Source organism: Mytilus galloprovincialis, chromosome 5 (genome assembly GCF_965363235.1).
Source record: "Mytilus galloprovincialis chromosome 5, xbMytGall1.hap1.1, whole genome shotgun sequence".
Taxonomy (NCBI): domain Eukaryota; kingdom Metazoa; phylum Mollusca; class Bivalvia; order Mytilida; family Mytilidae; genus Mytilus; species Mytilus galloprovincialis.
The window spans coordinates 54,481,194-54,503,432 of NC_134842.1; the positions used below are offsets into that span (position 1 = coordinate 54,481,194).

At 33.5% G+C, this 22,239-nt stretch overlaps 1 protein-coding gene across 2 annotated transcripts; it reads left to right on the top strand.

The window, feature by feature from the left end:
• The first annotated feature begins 1,918 nt into the window (after positions 1–1,918).
• Positions 1,919–20,445, top strand: LOC143076046 (uncharacterized). 2 transcript variants are annotated; one of them, XM_076251674.1, is made up of 9 exons: positions 1,919–2,005; positions 2,522–2,560; positions 7,706–7,793; positions 8,448–8,668; positions 9,664–9,893; positions 13,112–13,289; positions 13,959–14,315; positions 14,710–14,826; positions 18,064–20,445. In XM_076251674.1, the coding sequence occupies exons 3-9, from the start codon at positions 7,774–7,776 to the stop codon at positions 20,370–20,372; spliced, it is 3,432 nt and encodes a 1,143-aa protein (XP_076107789.1). In that variant the 5' UTR covers positions 1,919–2,005; positions 2,522–2,560; positions 7,706–7,773; the 3' UTR covers positions 20,373–20,445. The 2 variants fall into 2 exon arrangements, with proteins under 2 accessions (XP_076107789.1, XP_076107790.1); XM_076251675.1 differs by lacking the exon at positions 2,522–2,560 and having other exon boundaries at positions 1,953–2,005.
• Positions 20,446–22,239: the final 1,794 nt, after the last annotated feature.

Genomic DNA, 22,239 nt, shown 5'->3' on the forward strand with positions numbered 1-22,239 from the left:
AACGTTTTGGGAAATTACATCCAAACTCAATCCCAGCTTTTCCTTTGTGATATGGAACCTTGCAGTAAAATTTCAGAGATATTCATACACTCACACACAAGTTATTGTCCAGAAACTTGAAAAATATGAAAAATAAAAGAAGATGTGGTATTATTGCCAATGAGACAACTGTCCACAAGAAACCAAAATGACAGAGAAATTAACAACTATGGATCACTGTACCAACTTCAACAATGAGCAAATGCTTGTTTTTGGCCCTTCTGTTGCTCTTAATTCATAAACTGTTGGTACCATTACCCCAAAAATAAATTCCAACCTTCCTTTTGTGATATTGAACCTTAATATGATAAAACTTTCGTAGAGATCCATATGCCAATATACGACCGACATTTTTTTTTGCTGTCGTATAAAAAGTGAATAAGAGACAACAACCCGACCAAAGATCACAAAAAAAGTCCAACAACGGGTCCTCACTATAGCGAAAAAATCCCGCATGCTTCAGCTGGCCCCTTAACAAATTTTGTTGTACGGTATACATGGAGTTCAGAAATATGTTTGAATACATTATTACATATAGTATTGGAACAGAAGTGAAAATTTAGCGTCATACAAAACATTTGTCAAAGGTGGTATATATTTTTAAAAAGTTTCAGTTTTTTCGTTCAATGTTTTGTGTTTTGTATCTTTTTGACGAGTTATAAGTCCGTTTCAACGTGTGTTTTTGTGGTGTGCTATTAAGCAACTGTCCCAGGTTATGAGGATGGATTGGCACCCGTAAACATGTTAACCCCGCCGCATTCTAAATGGAACTGTCTTGAAATCGGGAGTTGGCTGCATGTCATTCTGTGACTGTCGTTTTAATTGTTTACATTCATCATTTCGAAGCCTTTTATAGCTTGTTATGCGGTATGTGTTTTGTTCATTATTGAAGGCAGTAAGGTTGTCTACAGTTGTTAACTTCTACTTCAATTTGTCTCTTGTTTAGAGTTGTTACATTGGTAACCATGGTAACCTACCACATCTGTATATTTCTTTTAAATGTTATTATAACATTAACAATGATTCATTCCATTGATTAAAATTAATTTTTAGCACTAATTTTATTTTTAAAATACAGAATCGATAATCAAGCAAATTTGTTGTTGGTTACAAAAACGATTTGCACATCTTGAAAAAAGTATAATTTTACCATAATTATTTTGATATCAGGATGAACATCTACAAATTTTTGGGAAGATATTATATAATGGTCTGATCAACTTGAAAATAGTTCAGATAAATAAATTCTGTTGCTGGAATTCAAGACATTGTCTTTGACTTTGAAAAAAAGTCAAAGTATATATGTTTTAAAACATATTGACAGGCCGGCTTATCCCTTGAAAATATAGAAGAGAACTTTTCGCGGTTTTGATTTAATAATTTGACCGCCCTTCGAGATTATTGTCATAAATTATAAACAAAGAAGACGCATTGTAACATTCTTTTTCATAAATGTGTTAGTCTAAAGAAGCATCAACTTAAGTTCACAACATGGCTAAAATTAAGTACTCTACATACGTGTTCAATATCATAGCTAAAATTTAAATTAAAAGTGAAAATAGTTAGATTTTTATTTTCATATTACATCTGAAGTTAAATTGGATTATTTCCCTTTGGACAGTGTTTACTATTTGTCACAAAATAATTGTAATTCTTATATAAATTTATATTTGATCATATTTACATTGTATGAAATTTATATGCCTCTTATTATTTTGCTTGTATAGGAATAATGAAAAGGTCAGATAGAAAATGAAATGTATAACAATTTTTCAAAAATAGCTAGATCGCTTTCTCGTCAGATTGATATGTTAATTTACTATTTATATAAGATAAATGACTCGACAACACAAATAGCCTTCCAATGAAAACTATCCTGCTAAATTTAAACATGTTATCATCATTGAATGAATGGAGGAATGAGCGACATCCAGAAGAAAAAAAAGTTTCTATAAACAGTTGACACGTATGTATTACTGCCTGCTAACACATTTTAATATGCTGTTAACTATCTCACACACGTTTAACAAAAATCCTTAATTTTTTTTGTAAGAAATCATTTATAAATACGTCAAAAACATGTTTTCATGAGTGTTTTAATCGCACGGAATTTTTCATTTGATGGTCAAGAAGATTGATGTTCTTTTTATATTAATCCTGTAAATTATGTCATATACTATTTTACTTTTGGTTCTATCATTTTATCAACGTTTAAAATATTATAGGTTTTGGATTTTTAAATATTTCAGCCTCGGTCATCACTAAAAAGACATTAATTTAAATGTCAAAAATCATAAATGCGTTTCAGATGCAGAACACTTGGTACCATGAATATCATAATAGATATAATATGATCAAATCAAATAATTGTATATGCATTAAGCAATGTTAAGGTTAATAACGTAAAGTTGTGAGAATAATATAAAGATGGTTTACAACACTGTAGATCACTGTACACAAGGTTATTTTTTTCTATTTTTAGATACATGTCATGTGTCACTGTGTATACTAGTATGTATAGGTGAGTCGTAGGTCAAATTGAATCTATAAGGCATGTTCGCTTGATTTTTGTCAGATTTTCGGAATCCTCTAATTTTATCCATTTGAGTGCATTAAAAAAAAATTACACATTGACCCCCACTTTTATTTTATAAAACTTTTACATGTTTAATTATAAGCCATCTGTAAAAGTCTCATAAAATCCTTGTTATTTTTTGATAGTTTTTGAGAACTTAACCTTGTCAATGATAAAGCTAAGAAATATTAAGAGAGCGAGTAAGAGAGAACATTTTGCCGCCAAATTTCAATGACTATTATCTCGAAAACAAGCACATTGACCAATACATTTATTTTTGCTTTTTTGTTCCTTTATTAATCCACTACGGTCGAATATATATACTAGTGTTATAATAAGCTTGTTATTTAGAAACTGAGTAGCGAACTTATACAGGTTAACCAGGGTTACTAACATGACTAATAAGTTTGAAAAATTACTGCTCCAAAACACTGAGCCATTGATTTTTAGTTTCGACATGTTTGAGAAAGAATGAACATGAATATGGTTCGCAATTTAGTCAAAAAATGACATCAGGACCTAAGAGCTACGGTTCGCGCAGCTAATAATTATACCTAGTCAAAATAATTATTCCGTCTAGACAGGCTTTTTTTTTATTTGGATGTAGGTAAAACCAGATGCTCCGCAGGGCGCAGATTTATACGACCGCTGAGGTTGAACCCTGAACAGTTGGGGCAAGTATGGACACAACATTCAAGCTGGATACAGCTCTAAATTTGGATTGTGATTAAATAGTTGACACAGTATAGGTTTCTGACACAGAATAAATGTGGTCTAATGAACTTAAAATTTTTTTTTGCCTTTGAGCAATTCACTATGCTGTTGAATATTAATCCTCTCAAAAAAATGTTTGAAGAAACTTTCTTTTTTATGAAATCAGAAATGAGAAAAATTTAACCCCCCCCCCTCCCCCCATTTTTTTTTCACATCCCCCTTTCCCTTTTTCCAAAACTGATCTCAATTCAAATTTCTAATGGAGTTTGCAACAATAACTACTCATTTAAATACATCATAAAATATTAAAATGTAACAAAAGGTGCTTGTTATCACTGAATGGATCCTGATTTGAACCAACTTGAAAACTGGGCCCATAAACAAAAATCTAAGTACATGTTTAGATTCAGCATATCAAAAAAGCCCAAGAATTCAATTTTTGTTAAAATCAAATTTAGTTTAATTTTGGACGCTTTGGACTTGTAGACCAATTTGAAAACGGGACCAAAAATTAAGAATCTACATACACAGCTAGATTTGGCATATCAAAGAACCCCAATTATTCAATTTTTGATGAAATCAAACAAAGTTTAATTTTGGACCCCGATTTGGATCAATTTGAAAACTGGGCCAATAATAAAAAATCTAAGTACATTTTTAGATTCAACATATTAAAGAACTCCAAGGATTTAATTTTTGTTAAAATCAAACTAAGTTTAATTTTGGACCCTTTGGACCTTCATGTAGACCAATTTGAAAACGGGACCAAAAATTAAGAATCTACATACACAGTTAGATTTAGCATATCAAAGAACCCAAATTATTCAATTTTTGATGAAATCAAACAAAGTTCAATTTTGGACCCTTTGGGTCCCTTATTCCTAAACTGTTGGGACCAAAACTCCCAAAATCAAACCCAACCTTCCTTTTATGGTCATAAACCTTGTGTTTAAATTTCATAGATTTCTATTTACTTATACTTAAGTTATGGTGCGAAAACCAAGAATAATGCTTATTTGGGCCCCTTTTTGGCCCCTCCTAATTCCTAAACTGTTGGGACCTCAACTCCCAAAATCAATCCCAACCTTCCTTTTGTGGTCATAAACCTTGTGTTTAAATTTCACTGATTTCTATTTACTTATACTAAAGTTATTGTGCGAAAACCAAGAATAATGCTTATTTGGGCCTTTTTTGGCCCCTAATTCCTAAACTGTTGGAACCAAAACTCCCAAAATCAATCCCAACCTTCCTTTTGTGGTCATAAACCTTGTGTCAAAATTTCATCGATTTCTATTCACTTTTACTAAAGTTAGAGTGCGAAAACTAAAAGTATTCGGACGACGACGACGCAAGACGACGACGCAAGACGACGACGACGCCAACGTGATAGCAATATACGACGAAAAATTAAAATTTTTGCGGTCGTATAAAAATATCAAAAGCCGAACAAAACAGGATAATTATTTGAACTAATAATAACCATATTATTACATGATTTTTTTTAACCTTTAAATACCGTTGATATCAATTTTATTGTTTTGCGGGAGACATAGAAATCCGCGGTGTCTGTCCCAAGTGTTCTCTCCGCCAGTCCGTTCGTTATTCCGGTCTTGTCAGCGATGATCTGCCCAAGATTTTTTTCTATGAAACTCATATATATCATAGGTTTACAGGGGGGTCCAGCCATTTTAAAAGGAGGGGGGGTTCCAACTACATGTCCCCATTCAAATGCATTGATCGTCTATAAAAAAAAACCAGAACCACCCACCACCACCCCCTGGATCTGCGCTTGATTTATATTAGTTGCAATGTATTGAAGTTCAAAACGAATTTCGAAAATGAGTGCCGATCAATTTAAAAGAAAGAGTTATGTCCCTTGTAAACCGCTTAGTTTGAAGGAAAATGTATCGTTAGCGCTATATATGTATGAAACGTATATCATAGGTTTATATCAACAATGTCTCTGATCATGTTGATGAGATCGAAAATGAGTGCCGATCATTTTTTTTTTTTAAACATTTTTTCCCTTGGACATGTTGGAAACATTGATTGTTATCGAGTCAATCTAATGTGTACATTTTGTGCCAGAGTTTTATGACACTTAAATCATAGTTTTATATTTATTTAGCAATGTCTTTGACGATCACTAATTTTAAAAGAGTTATGCCCCTTTGAAATATTAATTATAATGGAAATTACACTGCATGCATTAGCTTTCTTTAGGATATAAAGAGAAAAAATGCATTTTGTTATCAATGTAACAAGTTAAATGTCCGCTCTTTCTACCAAAGGTAGAGTACAGTGACGCCTTCCTCTATCAAATTTATATACGGGAACGGGTCTCTGATCGTCTCTTAGGAAACGAAAAAAAACTAGAGGCTCTTAAGAGCCTGCGTCGCTCACCTTGGTCTATGTGCATAGCAAACAAAGGACACAGATGGATTCATGACAAAATTGAGTTTTGGTGATGGTGATGTGTTTGTAGATCTTAATTTTCTGAACAATCTTGCTGCTTACAATTATCTATACCTATAATGAACTTGGCCCAGAAGTGACAGAGGAAAATATTTTGAAAAAACTTACAAAAATATAGAAAATTTATGAAAATTGGCTATAAAGGGCTAGAACTCCTCAAGGGGTCAATTGACCACTTTGGTCGTGTAGACTTATTTGTAGCTCTTACTTTGCTGTACATTATTGCTGTTTACAGTTCATCTCTACCTATGATATTCAAGATAATAACCAAAAGCTGCAAAATTTTCATAAAATTGCCAATTCAGGGGTAGCAACTCAACAACAAGTTGCCCCATTGGTCCGTAAATTTCAGGGCATATAGATCTTGACCTAATGAACAATTTTATCCGGATCAGATTTGCTCTAATTGCTTTGGTTTTAGAGACATGAGCCAAAAACTGCATTTAACCCTATGTACTATTTTAAGCCATGTCCGCCATCTTGGTTCACATGCGGGAGATATAATCCAAAATCTACATTTTACCCCTATGTACTATTTTTAGCCATGGCGGCCATCTTGGTTGGTTGACCGGGTCACCGGACAATTTTTTTTAAACTACATATACCCCAATGATGATTGTGGCTAAGTTTGGTTTAATTTGGCCCAGTAGTTTCAGAGGAGAAGATTTTTGTAAAAGTTTACAGACGACGGACGACGGACGCAAAGTGATGAGAAAAGTTCACTTTGCCCTTTCACCAGGTGAGCTAAAAATGAGATAATTAATAGTCTTTGGAATTCCTAGGGCATAAATGAAAACGCAATGATTTTAGAAGAGATGTGTTTTATTTTTGTATTATTCCTAGAACAACCGTGTAATTCAATCAAATAAAGGCTCTACGTTTTGCCTCGCCTGTTCCTTGGAACCATAAACCCGTGTATTCTTTCATTCGGCAATCCTCGGTAGAATCCGCTACTCTCCTTCTTAGATGAGGGAACGGAATCGACCGAGTTGAGACGAATGGTATTCTTTATTTCGAGAAACTGATTCCCAATCATCCTCTTTTGTAAGGGTGGACAATGGTGGACTGGTGGCCTTATCATTCAAAACCTCATTGATTTGCATTTATTTTAAGAATTTGTCACTGGACGTTTTTTGGAATAGGAAAAAAGTGTTAAATCTTTGCATGTGAATTTGTTCCTAGAACAACCACCCATGACCAGGAACTAAGTACAAATGATAAATGAGTTGAAACGACCCAAAAACGAGTACTCAAGGGAATCTAGACCCTACTTTGCTTTTCTTGATCCTAGGAACCCAAAACTCATGTTTTCTTTAATCGAGAAACTGGTACCTGGCCTTCTTCTTTTGTGTGTATGCACTTACAACTCACAGTGGCGGATACAGAAATATTCATAAGGGGGGCCCACTGACTGCCAAAGAGGGGGCCCGCTTTTGTCATGCTTCAGTGATTCCCTATAAACCAACCATCTTTTTCCTACAAAAGAGGGGGGCAAGGGCCCCTCGAAAAACCCTGTAAATCCGCCTCCGATTCAATGACTTATTAATTTTCGTCAACTTAATGTCTCTAGACGTTATATATTTGAAAGAGAACCATTGTCTAATCAGAACATTAATTATTTAGGCCAAACAAAAAAGTATGTGTGTTCACTGTCACATACTGAAAAAAATAGGGTAGGACTGGTAAGTAGGGATTTTTATTAATTTTTTTTTTTATTTTTTACATTGAGTCTATGGGAGCAACATTGTAACTTTAACAGTGCTTAATCAAAAATGAAAAAAAAATTAGGGTAGGGGATAAAAATTAGGGTAGATAGGATTACAGTTAACACACGTACTTATGTGTTTGGCCTTATCATATATATATAGAGGTTAATTAAAGATTGATTATTTTTTTTTGCAGCTTGGAAAACATGGTAAATGTGTGGTATATAGATGTAGCAGTAATCTAACATAATACATTTGTAGAATATGTCTACAAGTGTATCAAGGTATATAAATTATTTGATATTGTTTGATTCATTCCATTCTTTTGTGAGTGTTTTTAATTAGAATTATTACAAAAACATCTGGTGAGGGATTGCGGGTTTTGGAAAGGAGGGGGCCGTGTAAGCCAACGTTTTAAATGAGACTTGTTCAAAGTTTATGCATTTACCATGTAACCCATCCCCTTAATCCGCATCTGGAAAGAAATAAAGTATACAATACATTATATTTTCATGATTATATATCAACTCAAAACATATCAATTATAATAGTTATAGACCAAAGTCATGATAGTCAAATTATATGGCCTTACAAAACACAATACGGCATGTCCATCATTACTTTTTTAAAGAAATGTTATTTTCATTGATGTTTATGACCTAAGGTCCAACGTTTGAACCACATACGTGGCAGCTGATCTCTACTCAAATCTTATAATTGACTAGGATTGGTGTCGGTTTCCTGCCGACGGTCGGTGGTTCTCTCTGGTATACTCTGGCTCCCTCCACCAATAAAAACTTACCTCGCCAATAGTGATGAAAGTGGCGCGTTAAGACCAATCAATCAATTAATTAATAAATTTTGTATACAGTGCTTCTCATTCTATAATTGTGTCTGCTACACCTTTATATGTATATCCATTCCTTTCTCTTTTGTAGACAAATTAGCTCCGCCAATGACGAGGAAGAAGAAAATTTCCTCCATATCTATAAACTTGTAGTAGGTATTGGAACCGAGGCTGTAAGAGATACATTCGATAGATTGTTTTTGCCTTCCAGTCTTGTGGCCACCCTCAAGAAAGAGGAAATGAATATACGAAGACTTGGAAAGAAAAAAAGACTGACAGCTAAGCAAATAGACATCTTGTTTCCGTCATCAGGTATGTTCAGTGCTACAAGGTTCTGGACCGGGTGATTAGAAATGAATAAGAGGAATAGTAATATATAAAGAATGGAAAATAATGGAGTGCTACAATTTAAAGATTTAATAGAATAATATTGTCAAAATGATAAAATGAGTAAAACGACAATATTTCAATATTTACATTTATACTTAAAAAAAATAAACCAACATTTATATTCGTTTTCTTATCGTTTGATAAAATTGTATTTCTGATTTTCATCTCGTTGTTCAATATTCTATTAGTTATTGAAGAAAATTTCTTAGGTAAACACTACAGAAGAGTTTTGTAATTGAAGCCATATATCCTTAACTTTTTAAGGAAATTGGTTAAAGCAAACTTGAGTTATTGAAGGAGGTGTCTTAGGGAAAACTAGACTATACCATAATAGGTCAATTATAAGATGGGCTCAACATATCATACTATCATGCTAATTGTTATATGCACAAAGGAGATAAATAACACCTTTCCGATACTAAAAGAACATAAAAGACCACATTTCAGAAAAAGGATGGTGAGCGAGGCACTTGAAGGCTTTTTAAAAAGCTAATGCTTTTATCACATATACATTTAATTTTGTGGCCCTCGAGTTTTGTCGTTGTGAATTACACCCGCAATATTTTGGAAGCAGAAATTTCAATGGTTAACAAAATAATTACAAATAGGTATCTTGTAGGTGAGACAAATGATAGCATAGTCTTAGTCTACCAATCCTTGTCGATTTTCTTTCGATCTATATACTAGTTAAATTTCAAAGAATTACCTTGTACATGTACCCTCCAGTTTTAAGGGCCAAGTACAGATTTCAAAGATCTTGTTATTTTATACGCTATTTTTTCTCAAGATAATCATTGAAAATTGAAAAAATATAATATAAATAACACAAAGCTAAGAGGATGATAGAGCAGATTGTTAACCCGAGAAAACATTGTCAACTGCGGCGCAGCAAATCTTTTATTAAATTATTTTTGCAGGAACTACATCATCAAAATTGTATGATATTAGTATAATGGTGTGTCTGATTAGAAATCTTGTACCAGTAAGCCGGCCAATCAATGGTTTTGACACGTTACCATTAACAACAGAAACAAGTATGGAAGCTGACCTAGCCAGAATCAAATACTACAGGAACGAGGTGGCCCATGCTGATAGTGACAAAATTACAACCATCGACTTTCAAACGAAGTGGCAAGATCTTGTTGATGTGAGTTTACAGACTTTCGATAAAACAACAAACATATAGTCCTAAAATGTTTTTCTTTTATGTAGGAATATATGAGTATTTAGTAAACATTTTTGGTAACAACCAATGATCAATAATCAATATAATATAAAAAAAAAGCCAAAAATATCGTAAATCTAAAGCTACATTTGTCCCCTGTCTTTTACTAGAGGACACCTTTCGTTAGTTTCTGGTAAGATATAAGATTTTAGAAACATAAGTCTTTAATCCTGTTATCCATGATGATAAAATTGAGAATGGAAATGGGGAATGTGCCAAAGAGACAACAACCCGACCATAGAACAGACAACAGCAGAAGGTCACCAACAGGTCTTCAATGTAACGAAAAATTCCCGCACCCGGAGGCGTCCTTCAGCTGGCCCCTAAACAAATATATACTAGTCCAGTGATAATGAACGCCATACTAATTTCCAAATTGTACACAAGAAACAAAATTTAAATAATACAAGACTAACACAGGCCAGAGGCTCCTGACTTGGGACAGGCGCAAAAATGCGGTGGGGTTAAACATGTTTGTGAGATCTCAACCCTCCCCCTATACCTCTAGCCAATGTAGAAAAGTAAACGCATAACAATACGCTCATTAAAATTCAGTTCAAGAGAAGTCCGAGTCTGATGTCAGAAGATGTAACCAAAGAAAATAAACAAAATGACAATAATACAAAAATAACAACAGACTACTAGCAGTTAACTGACATGCCAGCTCCAGACTTCAATTAAACTGACTGAAAGATTATGATTTCATCATATGAACATCAGGCACAATCCTTCCCGTTAGGGGTTTAGTAGGAGTTTATTAACATCCACTGGGTCGATGTCAATGCTGTTGGAGGTTTCATCCTTAAGGGTATCACCAGCCGATAGTCCTAACATCTGTGTTGACAAAAAAAAACTTGATGCAGTTTTAACTTTAAATTTAATTAACCTTGTTATTATTTATTATTATACAATATTTATATAGCGCATTATATAATTTGAAAAATTACCCTAAGCGCTTAACATGAATAAACAAAAAAATAAGATACATAAGGTAAAAGCAAAATATACAATCACATAAATACAATTTCTGAGCAGTGGCGTGTAAAATGGTACATTGATTGTCGGTTAAATAGAATAATATAAAAGAATGTACAACCCACACAAAAAATATCAAAAATTTAAAATTAATCAAAATGAAAGAAAAGTAAAAAGTTTCAAAAAATAAAAATGAGTTAAGAAAAATTTAAAATTTCCTCTGTATAAATTTAAAATAATGATTATCATTAAACCACAGTGACTCAAGTATTAAAAATTATTAAGTAAAAGTTCACAATACAATCAACTGGTAAAACAAATTGTTCATAAATTTCAAAATTTACAAAAAATCAATGAAAGCACTTCGGAAAAAATATGTCTTAAGATCCTTTTTAAAAACGTCAAGAGATTGTTACAAACTTGGCAATTTTCAAAATGCTAAGGATTTTCTACCCTAGGTATATGTTACCTTAACCATGTTAACCGTATAAGGCAAAACCTTCCGACATCGTGTATTACAATACTCCAGATCTGGAAAGTATAAACTTATTTGCCTTTTTAATTCTTTTTTATTCGAGTATCGATGATGAGTCTTTTGTAAACGAAGCGGATCTATTGTATAACATTTCAATACTGGTATCTAATATATATATGGTCGATGCTGGATGGTGTTGATATTTGTAGAAATGCTGAGTGTAAACATATAGCTTGTAAAGGAGTTATGTATAAGCTTCAAGGTCAAAAGAGTAAATAAATACGAAATATACAAGTACTTTAAAAATTGGAACAGAAAACAAGAGCAGTTTTCTAATATAAATGAATCTCACTAAAATACTGGTCATTATTTCATGATTTAAATACTGATTCTAGTATTGGTGCAGTTGGGGGCGGGTTAAAGTAATTTTTGAAGAGACAGTAGGTTATATTGGCTCTAAATAAGGAAAACAATAACATACCACAGTTAAATAGTCACTAATCGATAAAGCGAAACAAATTCGGATTACAAACTTAGACTGAGGGACACACATCAACTATACAAATAGGAAAATAACAGACCAACAGAAAACACAACTGCAACAAAAACAAACGCCAACATACATAAAAACGAACTATTTGATCACAACTGCCATATTCCTGACTTGTTTCTTGACATTTTAAGAAAAATGGTTGGTTAAACTTGGTTTTATTGATAGCCAAACCTCCCGATTATATGACAATATCATGTGACAGGAATACAGTACAAATAAAAGCAAGAACACCAAGGACACAGAAGTTAATAAATAAAAACTATTGAGGTAAATTACAACATGTTAACTAGTGAATTTACGATAGTACGCCATCCCTCACACGAACGTATCAACGCCTCAAAAAGTGACGTATTTTTTGTGACGTTTGTATTATCACATATAAATTTCTAAAATATAATAGATTGCTTTTATTGTACACTCGTACAACATTTACAAGAATAAAAAAAAATGGGATTGAGTTTGTAATAGTGGTAATTTATGTATTTTCTAATCATGACAAGAATATAAGCTACTTTTTATATTTGGTTTCTTCCAACCCTCGTCATTTGAATAATTGATGATCAATTGTCTTCAATCTGATTGGAACTGTGGAAATCATATGGAATTGTTTGGTTTTATCATAATTCTGCACTATTACCTTCACACTTCTTTGACCGGTTTTTCCAGTAAATTTGGAAAACCATTCAATATTGCAAAAGAACAATTGCCTTCTGAGTTCAAAATAAAGCATGAAACCCCATGTCCAAGACCCTATACAATACTAATTATTATTTGATGGATAATTTGTTCTTTTAAGATATCGTAGGTACAGGTGAAAAATGAAATTACAAAAGTACTGAACCCCGACCAAAGTTCAAAAAGGAAAGTCCTTAATCAAATGGCAAAATCAAAAGCACAAGCACATCAAACGAATGGATAACTACTGCCATATTTCAGACTTGACACAGGCATTTTCTTATGTATAAAACGGTAGATTGAACCACGAAATAATGTTCATCAAAAGGCACATTTTACATATTAGGATTGTATGCAGACTTCGACAAAACCCGGAAATTAAACATTCACGAACGTTTTTTTAATTCACCAAAATTGGTACCCACGAAAATAAATGAATCCACAGTATCTGTTATATTTTAGGCAATTATAAGAAGAGGTGGAACAAAATACAAGAATGTATGCGATGAATTAGAACAAGAAAAGCTAAGTAAAAACTGCATAACTGACCTCCGACAGCAGATTGCTAAGCTTCAAGAGGAAACTAGAGACAGTATTCAACAACTAAGACAAGATACAGACAATAAGATAGAAACAGAAGGTACGTAAGAGTTATAATGTTTGAGTTGAATATTAATAATGAAAATGTATTTTGAAATCAATTTAAATTATTTAAAAAAAATAACAAATGAGATGTTTATACGTTCTCCAAATGTTTTAACATTTTATTAAACTTTCATACATAATCAATCAAAGTCGGTATGCAAATATCATTTTGCACCGTTACTGCAATAATGATTCCGTATAGCAGATGGAAACTGTTGGCGAAGCATTTTAACTTCCAACTGTCCACATTTTGGGCCAATAGTCAACGTAATGGTTGCAATTTAGTTGTTTATATTGCCTTCCGGTTGATATTGTTGCCCATTGTGAGAAAAGAAAGTTTTTAAGAGGCGTTCGACTCATTCATTCCATATAGCATATGAATTTTTTAATATTTTAATAGATTCCGGATCTGACAAACAGCGACGACGACAACAATTATTGTGACACAATTTGCCACCAAAAAAACAGTCATGATAATTACAAATAAATGCATGAAACGAATCAGTAGCTGGCTAAACGGAAGCGAATTTAAGTATTTAGTTTGTCCAAATTGGCCAGATAACATGGATAAGCGTTATGCATTATGATAGGTTTATCATGGTTATAACAATGTATTTTTATTAATACTTATTTTATGTTTTGTATTCCTTTAAAACATTTCTAGCTGGTAAAATGGACGAAATACTACAGGATACAAAAACAGAAATAATAGTCAAGCTTGAAGAATTGGAGGGACAGGAAATAAAATTAGTCACGAATATGACCAAAATAGACGTAACTCAACAACAATTAAAGGAACGCGTATTGGAGTTAGAAGGTGAAAAGATTGAGTCAAACAAAAGGCTTTTTGAAGTAAAGATGGAACAAGATAGCTTGAGAAGCAAATTAGACGAATCGAAAATACAAAATCTTGATGTTGGCATCAAAATCGGGGAAATAAAAACAGATCAACAGGAACTACAGAAACAAATCGGCATTTTACACGCAAAACAATATATGGCGGCTGAATCTGACATAGCAGGTAAGTGAGCATGGTGGAGTGTGAGTAGTAAGACGTGTTCCTCACAAACTCGCGCATTCACTTTTGATTTTCACTTTGGTTTTATAGAATAGAAGGTGTGGATTAATATAAATCCTATTATGAATTAACTAATTTACCTGAGCATATACTATACTGTACTACTTGGAATTTTTAAATTTCAATAATTAAAAATGATAGTTAAACATTAATGTATAACCCTTTTCATTTCAAATATAATATGAAAATAAACAATTGATTGAAATCGTTTAATGTTCAGAGACATCAATTTTAATTATCTCGTGGATGAAACAATAACGGAAAGCCATGTTTCTGATTTTTTTTTTAACATTCATACTTCATGGTGTTAAATGCATAATGCAAATTACATTTGCAGGAAGAGAAGAGGTTAGAGGAATCAAAGCTGAAATGAAGGAAGACAAAAAACACATAATAAGCATTTTAGAAAGGCTTGAACATGAACAAGAAGATCCGGTTCCTAGAAATATAAGAGGTAGGTAAACTAATGGTAGGTAAAGAAATGCAAATTAGACGTATGAATCATGAGGGATGTATGTTTAATATTAGAACTTCCCATATAGGGCAACATACGCAATTGTTTCTCCATAGGCGGTAAAGGTAACGTTTACTTATGTTACTCAGTCCTTATCGTAAACTTGGATAAGTATGATGGCTCGTTTCGAAACTGAGACATTTTCACATGCGAAGTTTAATTTTCGGGGTACGAAGTGTGATTCGTTTTCCAGTAAATAAGTATACCCCGAAAATACTTTTATGATGCTGCTCTTCGTGTTTTTTTTCCCACAATAAGATCTTTGAAAATTTAATACTTTGAATACATTTAATAATTTCATGAATAGTTATCCCACGATGACACGGTGTGTCAGTGTAAGATCACCCCGATGACCGGAGGCAAGAGGGTGACCTAACACTTACACACCAAGTCCGAGTGGATAACTGTTTTACATCCAAGCTGTTTTGGATTAGACGAAAAACCATTTACAATTCAGAAAATCTAGTCTAGAACGCCACCTAACCATTATAATATACTTTATACATTACTATATGATTTATACCCTTTTTGACCCCCGAACATGATGAGTAGATATCAAACAATGTCAACTAGCCCCACTCGCTAATCGGCCCAACCTATATCGCCCACTCTGGTTGACCGACTAGCCCAACTTTTGAAAAAGTGTAAAAACAAACTGAACAATCACTGACAACTCACTTATCAACGAAAAGGGTTTAAAGATCTTTAAACCCCACTGAATAAAATTCTGCCATTTCGCCCCACTTATAACCTACCGAATTTGACCTACCGAATTAGACTATTTACCGGATTTGTAATCACATAAGCAACACGACGGGTGCCGCATGTGGAGCAGGATCGGCTTACCCTTCCGAAGCACCTGAGATCACCCCTAGTTTTTGGTGGGGTTCATGTTCTTTATTCTTTAGTTTTCTATGTTGTGTCATGTGTACTATTGTTTTTCTGTTTGTCTTTTTCATTTTTAGCCATGGCGTTGTCAGTTTGTTTTAGATTTACGAGTTTGACTGTCCCTTTGGTATCTTTCGTCCCTCTTTTATAAAAAACGTCTTGCTTCCTTTAAGTATGTTAAATTACTGATTGATCGTATCTAGTCGTCCTGGTGTAGTGGTTATGTCGTGGCTTGATATGCTAAAGGTCTTGAGTTCGAATCCTAACATATACACTGGAGTTTTTCACAGGAATTTTGACAGATAGCCTTTTCCGTATAATTGTATATTTAATTATAAGTTTTAAAGTGAATTTGGCATTCCCGCCAAAATGTTACAGAACAAAGGAAAGCATGCATACAAAGAAGCTCAAACTAGTGTGATCTGGTAGGGATGATCCGGCTCATATCACCCCTGTTAGAACAAAGGAGCTTGGATTTAATAGTTTTTACAAATTTAATCAATGGTCCTCTACTTCCCATATCAACATAAGTGTTTAAGCTCAGTCACTTGTTAAAAATAGAAAAATGTCCAACATCACTGCACAGAGATTTTTTTTGATTTTTACACAACTTATGTGTTCTTCAATTTTATGCGCATTATGGATATTGACCCATATGCACATCTTTTTGTTTCCTTCTAAAATGTTTAGTATAGTTTCTACATAGTCGTAGCAACAGCATATATGCTACCAATTTCATTACACCAGATCTGCTTTTCGACAATCATCACAATTTTAAAATGTCTCTTTTGTCATACTTGCCAGTGTTTTCCATTCGGCATTTAAGCCGGGTGTGCCGAATACCTTCTTTTCAAAGCCGACCACCTTTCCATTTTAGGAGGTGGTCAGCTTTTTTTTCAAATTCCGGATTTTTTCGATTCCGCACGGTAAAAATTTAAATACTATTCGCGCCTCGCAGTTTTTTTTTAACACTTTCCTACACCCTAGCACATATAAATTATTATATATTTTTTAAAAACTTTATGATGACAATCCTATGAATTAATTATGATATCTATTATTTAGTGATCATTATAACCAAATTCAGTCATCTGTATATAATTTAATTAATTGTTTCCCTATGTTTTAAGGTGTAAATAGTTGCTCAAACTATACCCTTTGGGTAGTGCTCCACATTTAATGGAGGAATATACAAGAAACTGAACTGAACTGTTTTCATTGACAAAAATGGCGGATCGTCAAATTTCAATGTTTTCTTTTCTTAATCGGGGGAATGGAAAGGCAGATGACGATGGTGATAGAGAAAATTCTAAGCCATATAAGTCAACTAAAACGGACAGTTGAATTGAAATTGTTGAAATTGAAAAAAAAAGTATCAAACCAACAGAAAAGGCACACAGGCGATCGCGAAGATAAACAGGTTGGGAACAATCCCAAAATGAGGGATATCCCTTAAATGAGGGACTGTCCATCAGGCAAGGGGTCATATTACTGTTGAAGAAAAGAAAACTTAGATTTATTACCTTAAAAGAGGAGAAATCGTTTTATTTGGTACAACTTTTCTAAAAGAGTGTCCATTAAGATAAAAAGGCCAGAAACAAATATGTGATCATTTGTTTCTCTTTAAATGTACCATCATAAAAGGGATAGTCATTACATTGAGAGGTTACCCCTCATCTGTTTGCAAGTTGCAAAAAAGCTAAATATATAATGCAAACGTTAAAGCGCTGATAAAACAAAACATAAAGATACAGTGAAGTCAAATTTTAAAAAGGAACAAAATCCGTAGTTTCTTGTCATTTAATGTAATAGTTCACACTTATCGAAATTAAAAGAAAGGGGGCTGACACATAAAAGATATTACTTGGTTAAAATAGTTTGAAGCTCACGATTAGTTCTCCTCTAGATAACCAGGTAATTGGATAGCATATTTTTATACTGTTAGTTAACATTCATTCACAGTTAAACTTCACATATTGCGATAAATTATATGTCTTGAAATTTATTTTCTTACATACTGCTTCGATTTTTCTGCTATTGTTAAGTATACCCTACATCTCTATTTGATATTTACTTTCCTAAACAAAATAACACTTTTGATTCATTTCAATCTTAAAAAAAATGATAAAATAATTGAATTTTAAATTTCTAAATTTAAGTATATGAAACTTTTTCAAACAACCACTCATTAGGGACACATTCTATGTATTTGCAATTTTGCCTGAAATAGATATTAAAAAACGGTGTGTGTGTACAAATCATTGACTCACTTTGCCTTATACTTTGCAGAACAAATAAAAATGAGAATGGATGAATGGAAGATCAAAGATATAAAATTCAATTGTACCAGAGCTTATGAAGATGTTTTGGCAAAGATAAGGTCAAACAGCTGCGTTGCAGTAATTGGTAGCAGTGGGTCTGGTAAAAGTGCAATTGTGCGACATATCTCATTACTGTTATACGAAGAAAGCGGCTTTGATATTATTATAGTTTCATCCCCTATGGAACTAAAGAACTATTACAAACCTGGACGGAAAACATTGTTTGTTTTAGAGGATGCATGTGGAAAATTCACTGTTAACAAACAGCAAATAGATGATTGGATTGCCATGACAGATGTCTTGAACCAAGTTATGGCAGATGATCGTTGCAAAATATTGTTGACCTGCCGATTGCAAGTGTATAAAGATGCAAAATTTTTGGCGCTTAAAGCATTTAAAACATGTGAATGTAATATAACCTCTGACGAACTATGTCTAACCATTAAAGAAAAGAAAAAAATTCTAAAAACTTATCTAAACTTAGAAAACTTAGAAGTTGGTATAGTTTCGAGTAAAAATGACATGTTTCCATTCCTCTGTGAGCTATATTTGACGGAAAATAAAGATGTCGATATTGAAAAATATTTTAACGCGCCATATCACTTTTACAAAAAAGAATTAGATGCATTAAAAATAAACGGGAAATATAAGCTATGTGCGTTGTGTCTTTGTATCATGTTTAACAATCAAATGATGGAAGGGTATTTTACCAGACTTACAAAAGAGTTTCGAAAAATTGTAAAGAATACATGCGAATATTGTGGACTAAGCAGGGATACCCCATCAATCAGGCTTAAAGATGAACTAGACACTTTGGATAAAACGTACATCAGTAAACATGATGGAGTTTACAAAGTTTATCATGATAAATTATTTGATTTCATGGCATACTACTTTGGGCAGATGATAACGCAATGCTTTATCGATCATGCAGACAGTGCTTTTCTGCGAGAAAGATTTCTGTGGGAAAAGGCTATCGACACTGAAGAACACTGGTATGTAATGGAAAATATAGTGAGCTTAAAGGATGAATTTCTACAATCATATATCGATAGACTTATATCGGATTGGTCAAATGGTAAAGTATCAGATGTGTTTTATAATATAAATATGAGAAGTCCCTCCTTTAGATATGAATTTCTTAAAGGTCTGAACGGGATTGGTGAAACACAAGCAACAAAGCTGTCGAACATGAAAGACGTCTTTCGAGATGACTTTGCATCCGGTAATACTCCATTGATTATTTCATGTGTAGATGGTTATGTGGACCTTCTGAATTGGCTTTTAGAACATAAAGCGAATATTAATGAACGCCGACAAGACGGGTCATCAGCGTTGTATATGGCATGCCAGAAAAATTATGGTGATGTTGTGAACATTTTATTAAAGAACAATGCTGAAGTTAATTCATGTACAGAGGAAGGAGTTTCGCCTTTAGGGGTTGCCTGCTTCTTTCACAGCGATTTACAGATTATAAGAAGGCTCCTTCTGAAAAATGCAGAAGTTAATAAGTACATATTTAAGGAAAATAACATGACTCCTTTATTCATGGCATGTCAAAACAACTTTACTTCAGCTGTCGAGATATTATTAAAGCACGGAGCAGATCCGGACATCTGCCTGCACGATGGAATGTCTGTCCTTTTATATGCATGCCAGAATAAATCAACAGAAATAGTAAGTTTGCTCATTAAATATGAAGCAAACCCAAATTCTGAAATGCGAGATGGGGATACACCGTTGTTTGCAGCATCACGGATGGGATTAAGAGATATCACTGAAATATTATTAGAAAATGGCGCCGATGTGTATAAATGTTTACACAGCGAGGAAGCAATAGGGAAATCACTCGAAGAAACAGAGTCATTCGAAAATGAAAAACAGGCATGGTTTGATGATGCGATTTATTATGGCTCCCAAACAATTGCTACATATATAGAACACAAATCAGTAGATTACATATTCAGCGTGTTTGCTGGTTCTTCGCCTCTTCACGTGGCCTGCTTTCTGGGTCATCTCGAAATCTGCAGACTGTTGACTGGAAAGCTATCAACTGTAGATATACGAAAAGAAGATGGCACCACGCCATTGTTTTATGCTTGTGAACTTGGTCATCTTGCTATTGTGCGTGTACTTTTGGAAAACGGGGCTAACCCAAAAATACACAGAGACGATTTAAGTTCTCCATTAACCATTGCAGAGCTGAACGGGCATACGGATGTTTTGTCACTCCTGAGTCTGAAGGATGATGAAGGATGCCATACACGGAACGTTTAGGTTAACCATGTTCATTACTTTAAAAGCTCAAAAATATTGAATAAAAAATTGTTGTTTATAATTATCAAAGGTACCAGACTTATAATTTAGTACACCAGACGCGCGTTTCGTCTAAAAAAGACTCATCAGGCCATTAACAAGAATAGGTTTGCCCTAACCCTACCTGACCAGAAAATAGCTGCCTACTCAAAATCTTGTATTGTCCTGGTGTGAAAAAGTTTTTTTTTAATCAGATGCAAGAAGAGTAGTATAACATCTGATACGTCAATTTCTCTTAGACGAAAAAAGAAAAAGAAAATGCCTACATACCTACCCACTGTATTTACCTTTGGGTAGGGTTTGGGCAAACTGAAATATTTCTAAGTGTGGCCTCAGTAACACTCATATCAAAATATTTATAAAGCCAAACAAGTACAAAGTTAAAGAGCATTGAGGATCCAAATTCTAAAAAGTTGTGCCAAATACGGCTAAGGTTATCTATTCCAGTGATAAGTAAATCCTTAGTTTTTGGAAAAAATCATTTTTTTAAACAGGAAATTTATAAAAACAAGAATTTGTATAGTTAGTCTAACTATACAAATCCTTGACAAAAATGACCACATTATTGATATTCATGTCCAACTCTGAAGTGTTGACTACTGGTCTGGTGATACCCTCGGGTACGAAACATCCACCAGCAGTGGCATCGACCCAGTGGTGTAAATAGTTATCAAAGGTACCATGCTTATAATTTAGTACGCCAGACGCGCGTTTCGTCTACACAAGACTCTTCAGTGACACTCATATCAAATATTTATAAAGCCAAACAAGTACAAAGTTAAAGAGCAATGAGGATTCAAAATTCCACAAAGGTGTGCCAATTACGGCTAAGGTAATCTCTATGCCCGGGATAGGAAAATCCTTAGTTTTTCGAAAAATTCAAAGTTTTGTCAACAGGAAATTTATAAAAATGACCACACTATTGATATTCATGTCACCACCGAAGTGCTGCCTACTGGGCTGCTGATACCCTTGGGGACGAAACGTCCCGCAGCAGTGAGGGGGCAATACCTTTTTATGTTAACCTGTTTTGGCCTTTTTGGTGTTGTTAACTGTTATTTGAAATAAATTTTACTGTTAACTGTTTCAACCCACTGTCTGCTATCTGTTTTGTTAAAGTTTGCACTGTTGTTAACTGTTCTTTTGAAAATAGGATCCCTGTTATCTGTTACTTGAAACTTAAAGTGTTCCCTGCTTTTGACATAATTTGTCTCTGTGAACTGATCTTTATTAACGGTCATTTACAAGAATTTTAGATATTCACACGTTAATATCACATTAAATTTTTGTGAGTAACACAAACAACATATATGTAGCTGTCTTAGGAGGTCTTTGACTATAGCACATTCTTGATAAAATTGAGAATGGAAATAAGGAATGTGTCAAAGAAATAACCCGACCAAGGAGTAGAAAAAAGCCAAAAGCAAAATAAAATGAGTCTCCAACACAGCGAAAAATCCTACACCAGGATGTGGGTTGCAGATGGCTCCAAAAAATGAATGTCACAATAAATCTAAAACGTATAAATGTACCAAAATTAATATTAAAAAAATGCAAGACTATGACAGAAGTTCATTTCTGTCACCTAGTAATAATTAATCCCAACGTTAATAGGAATGACCACTTCTGACCAAGCTGAAATCCTGGTCAGTCCCAAAATAAAAACAATTAAGATGAAATAGAATGTTTGATAAGTTACATTGACCAGGAGAACCTAAATTGAGTTTTCAAAAACTGAAATAAAGTACCGTTTCAATTTGCAATTTCTAAAATAATTGAACAGTGTGTCCTGGTAGAAGAGGTCGAAAAATTAGCATGATGAGGTTTT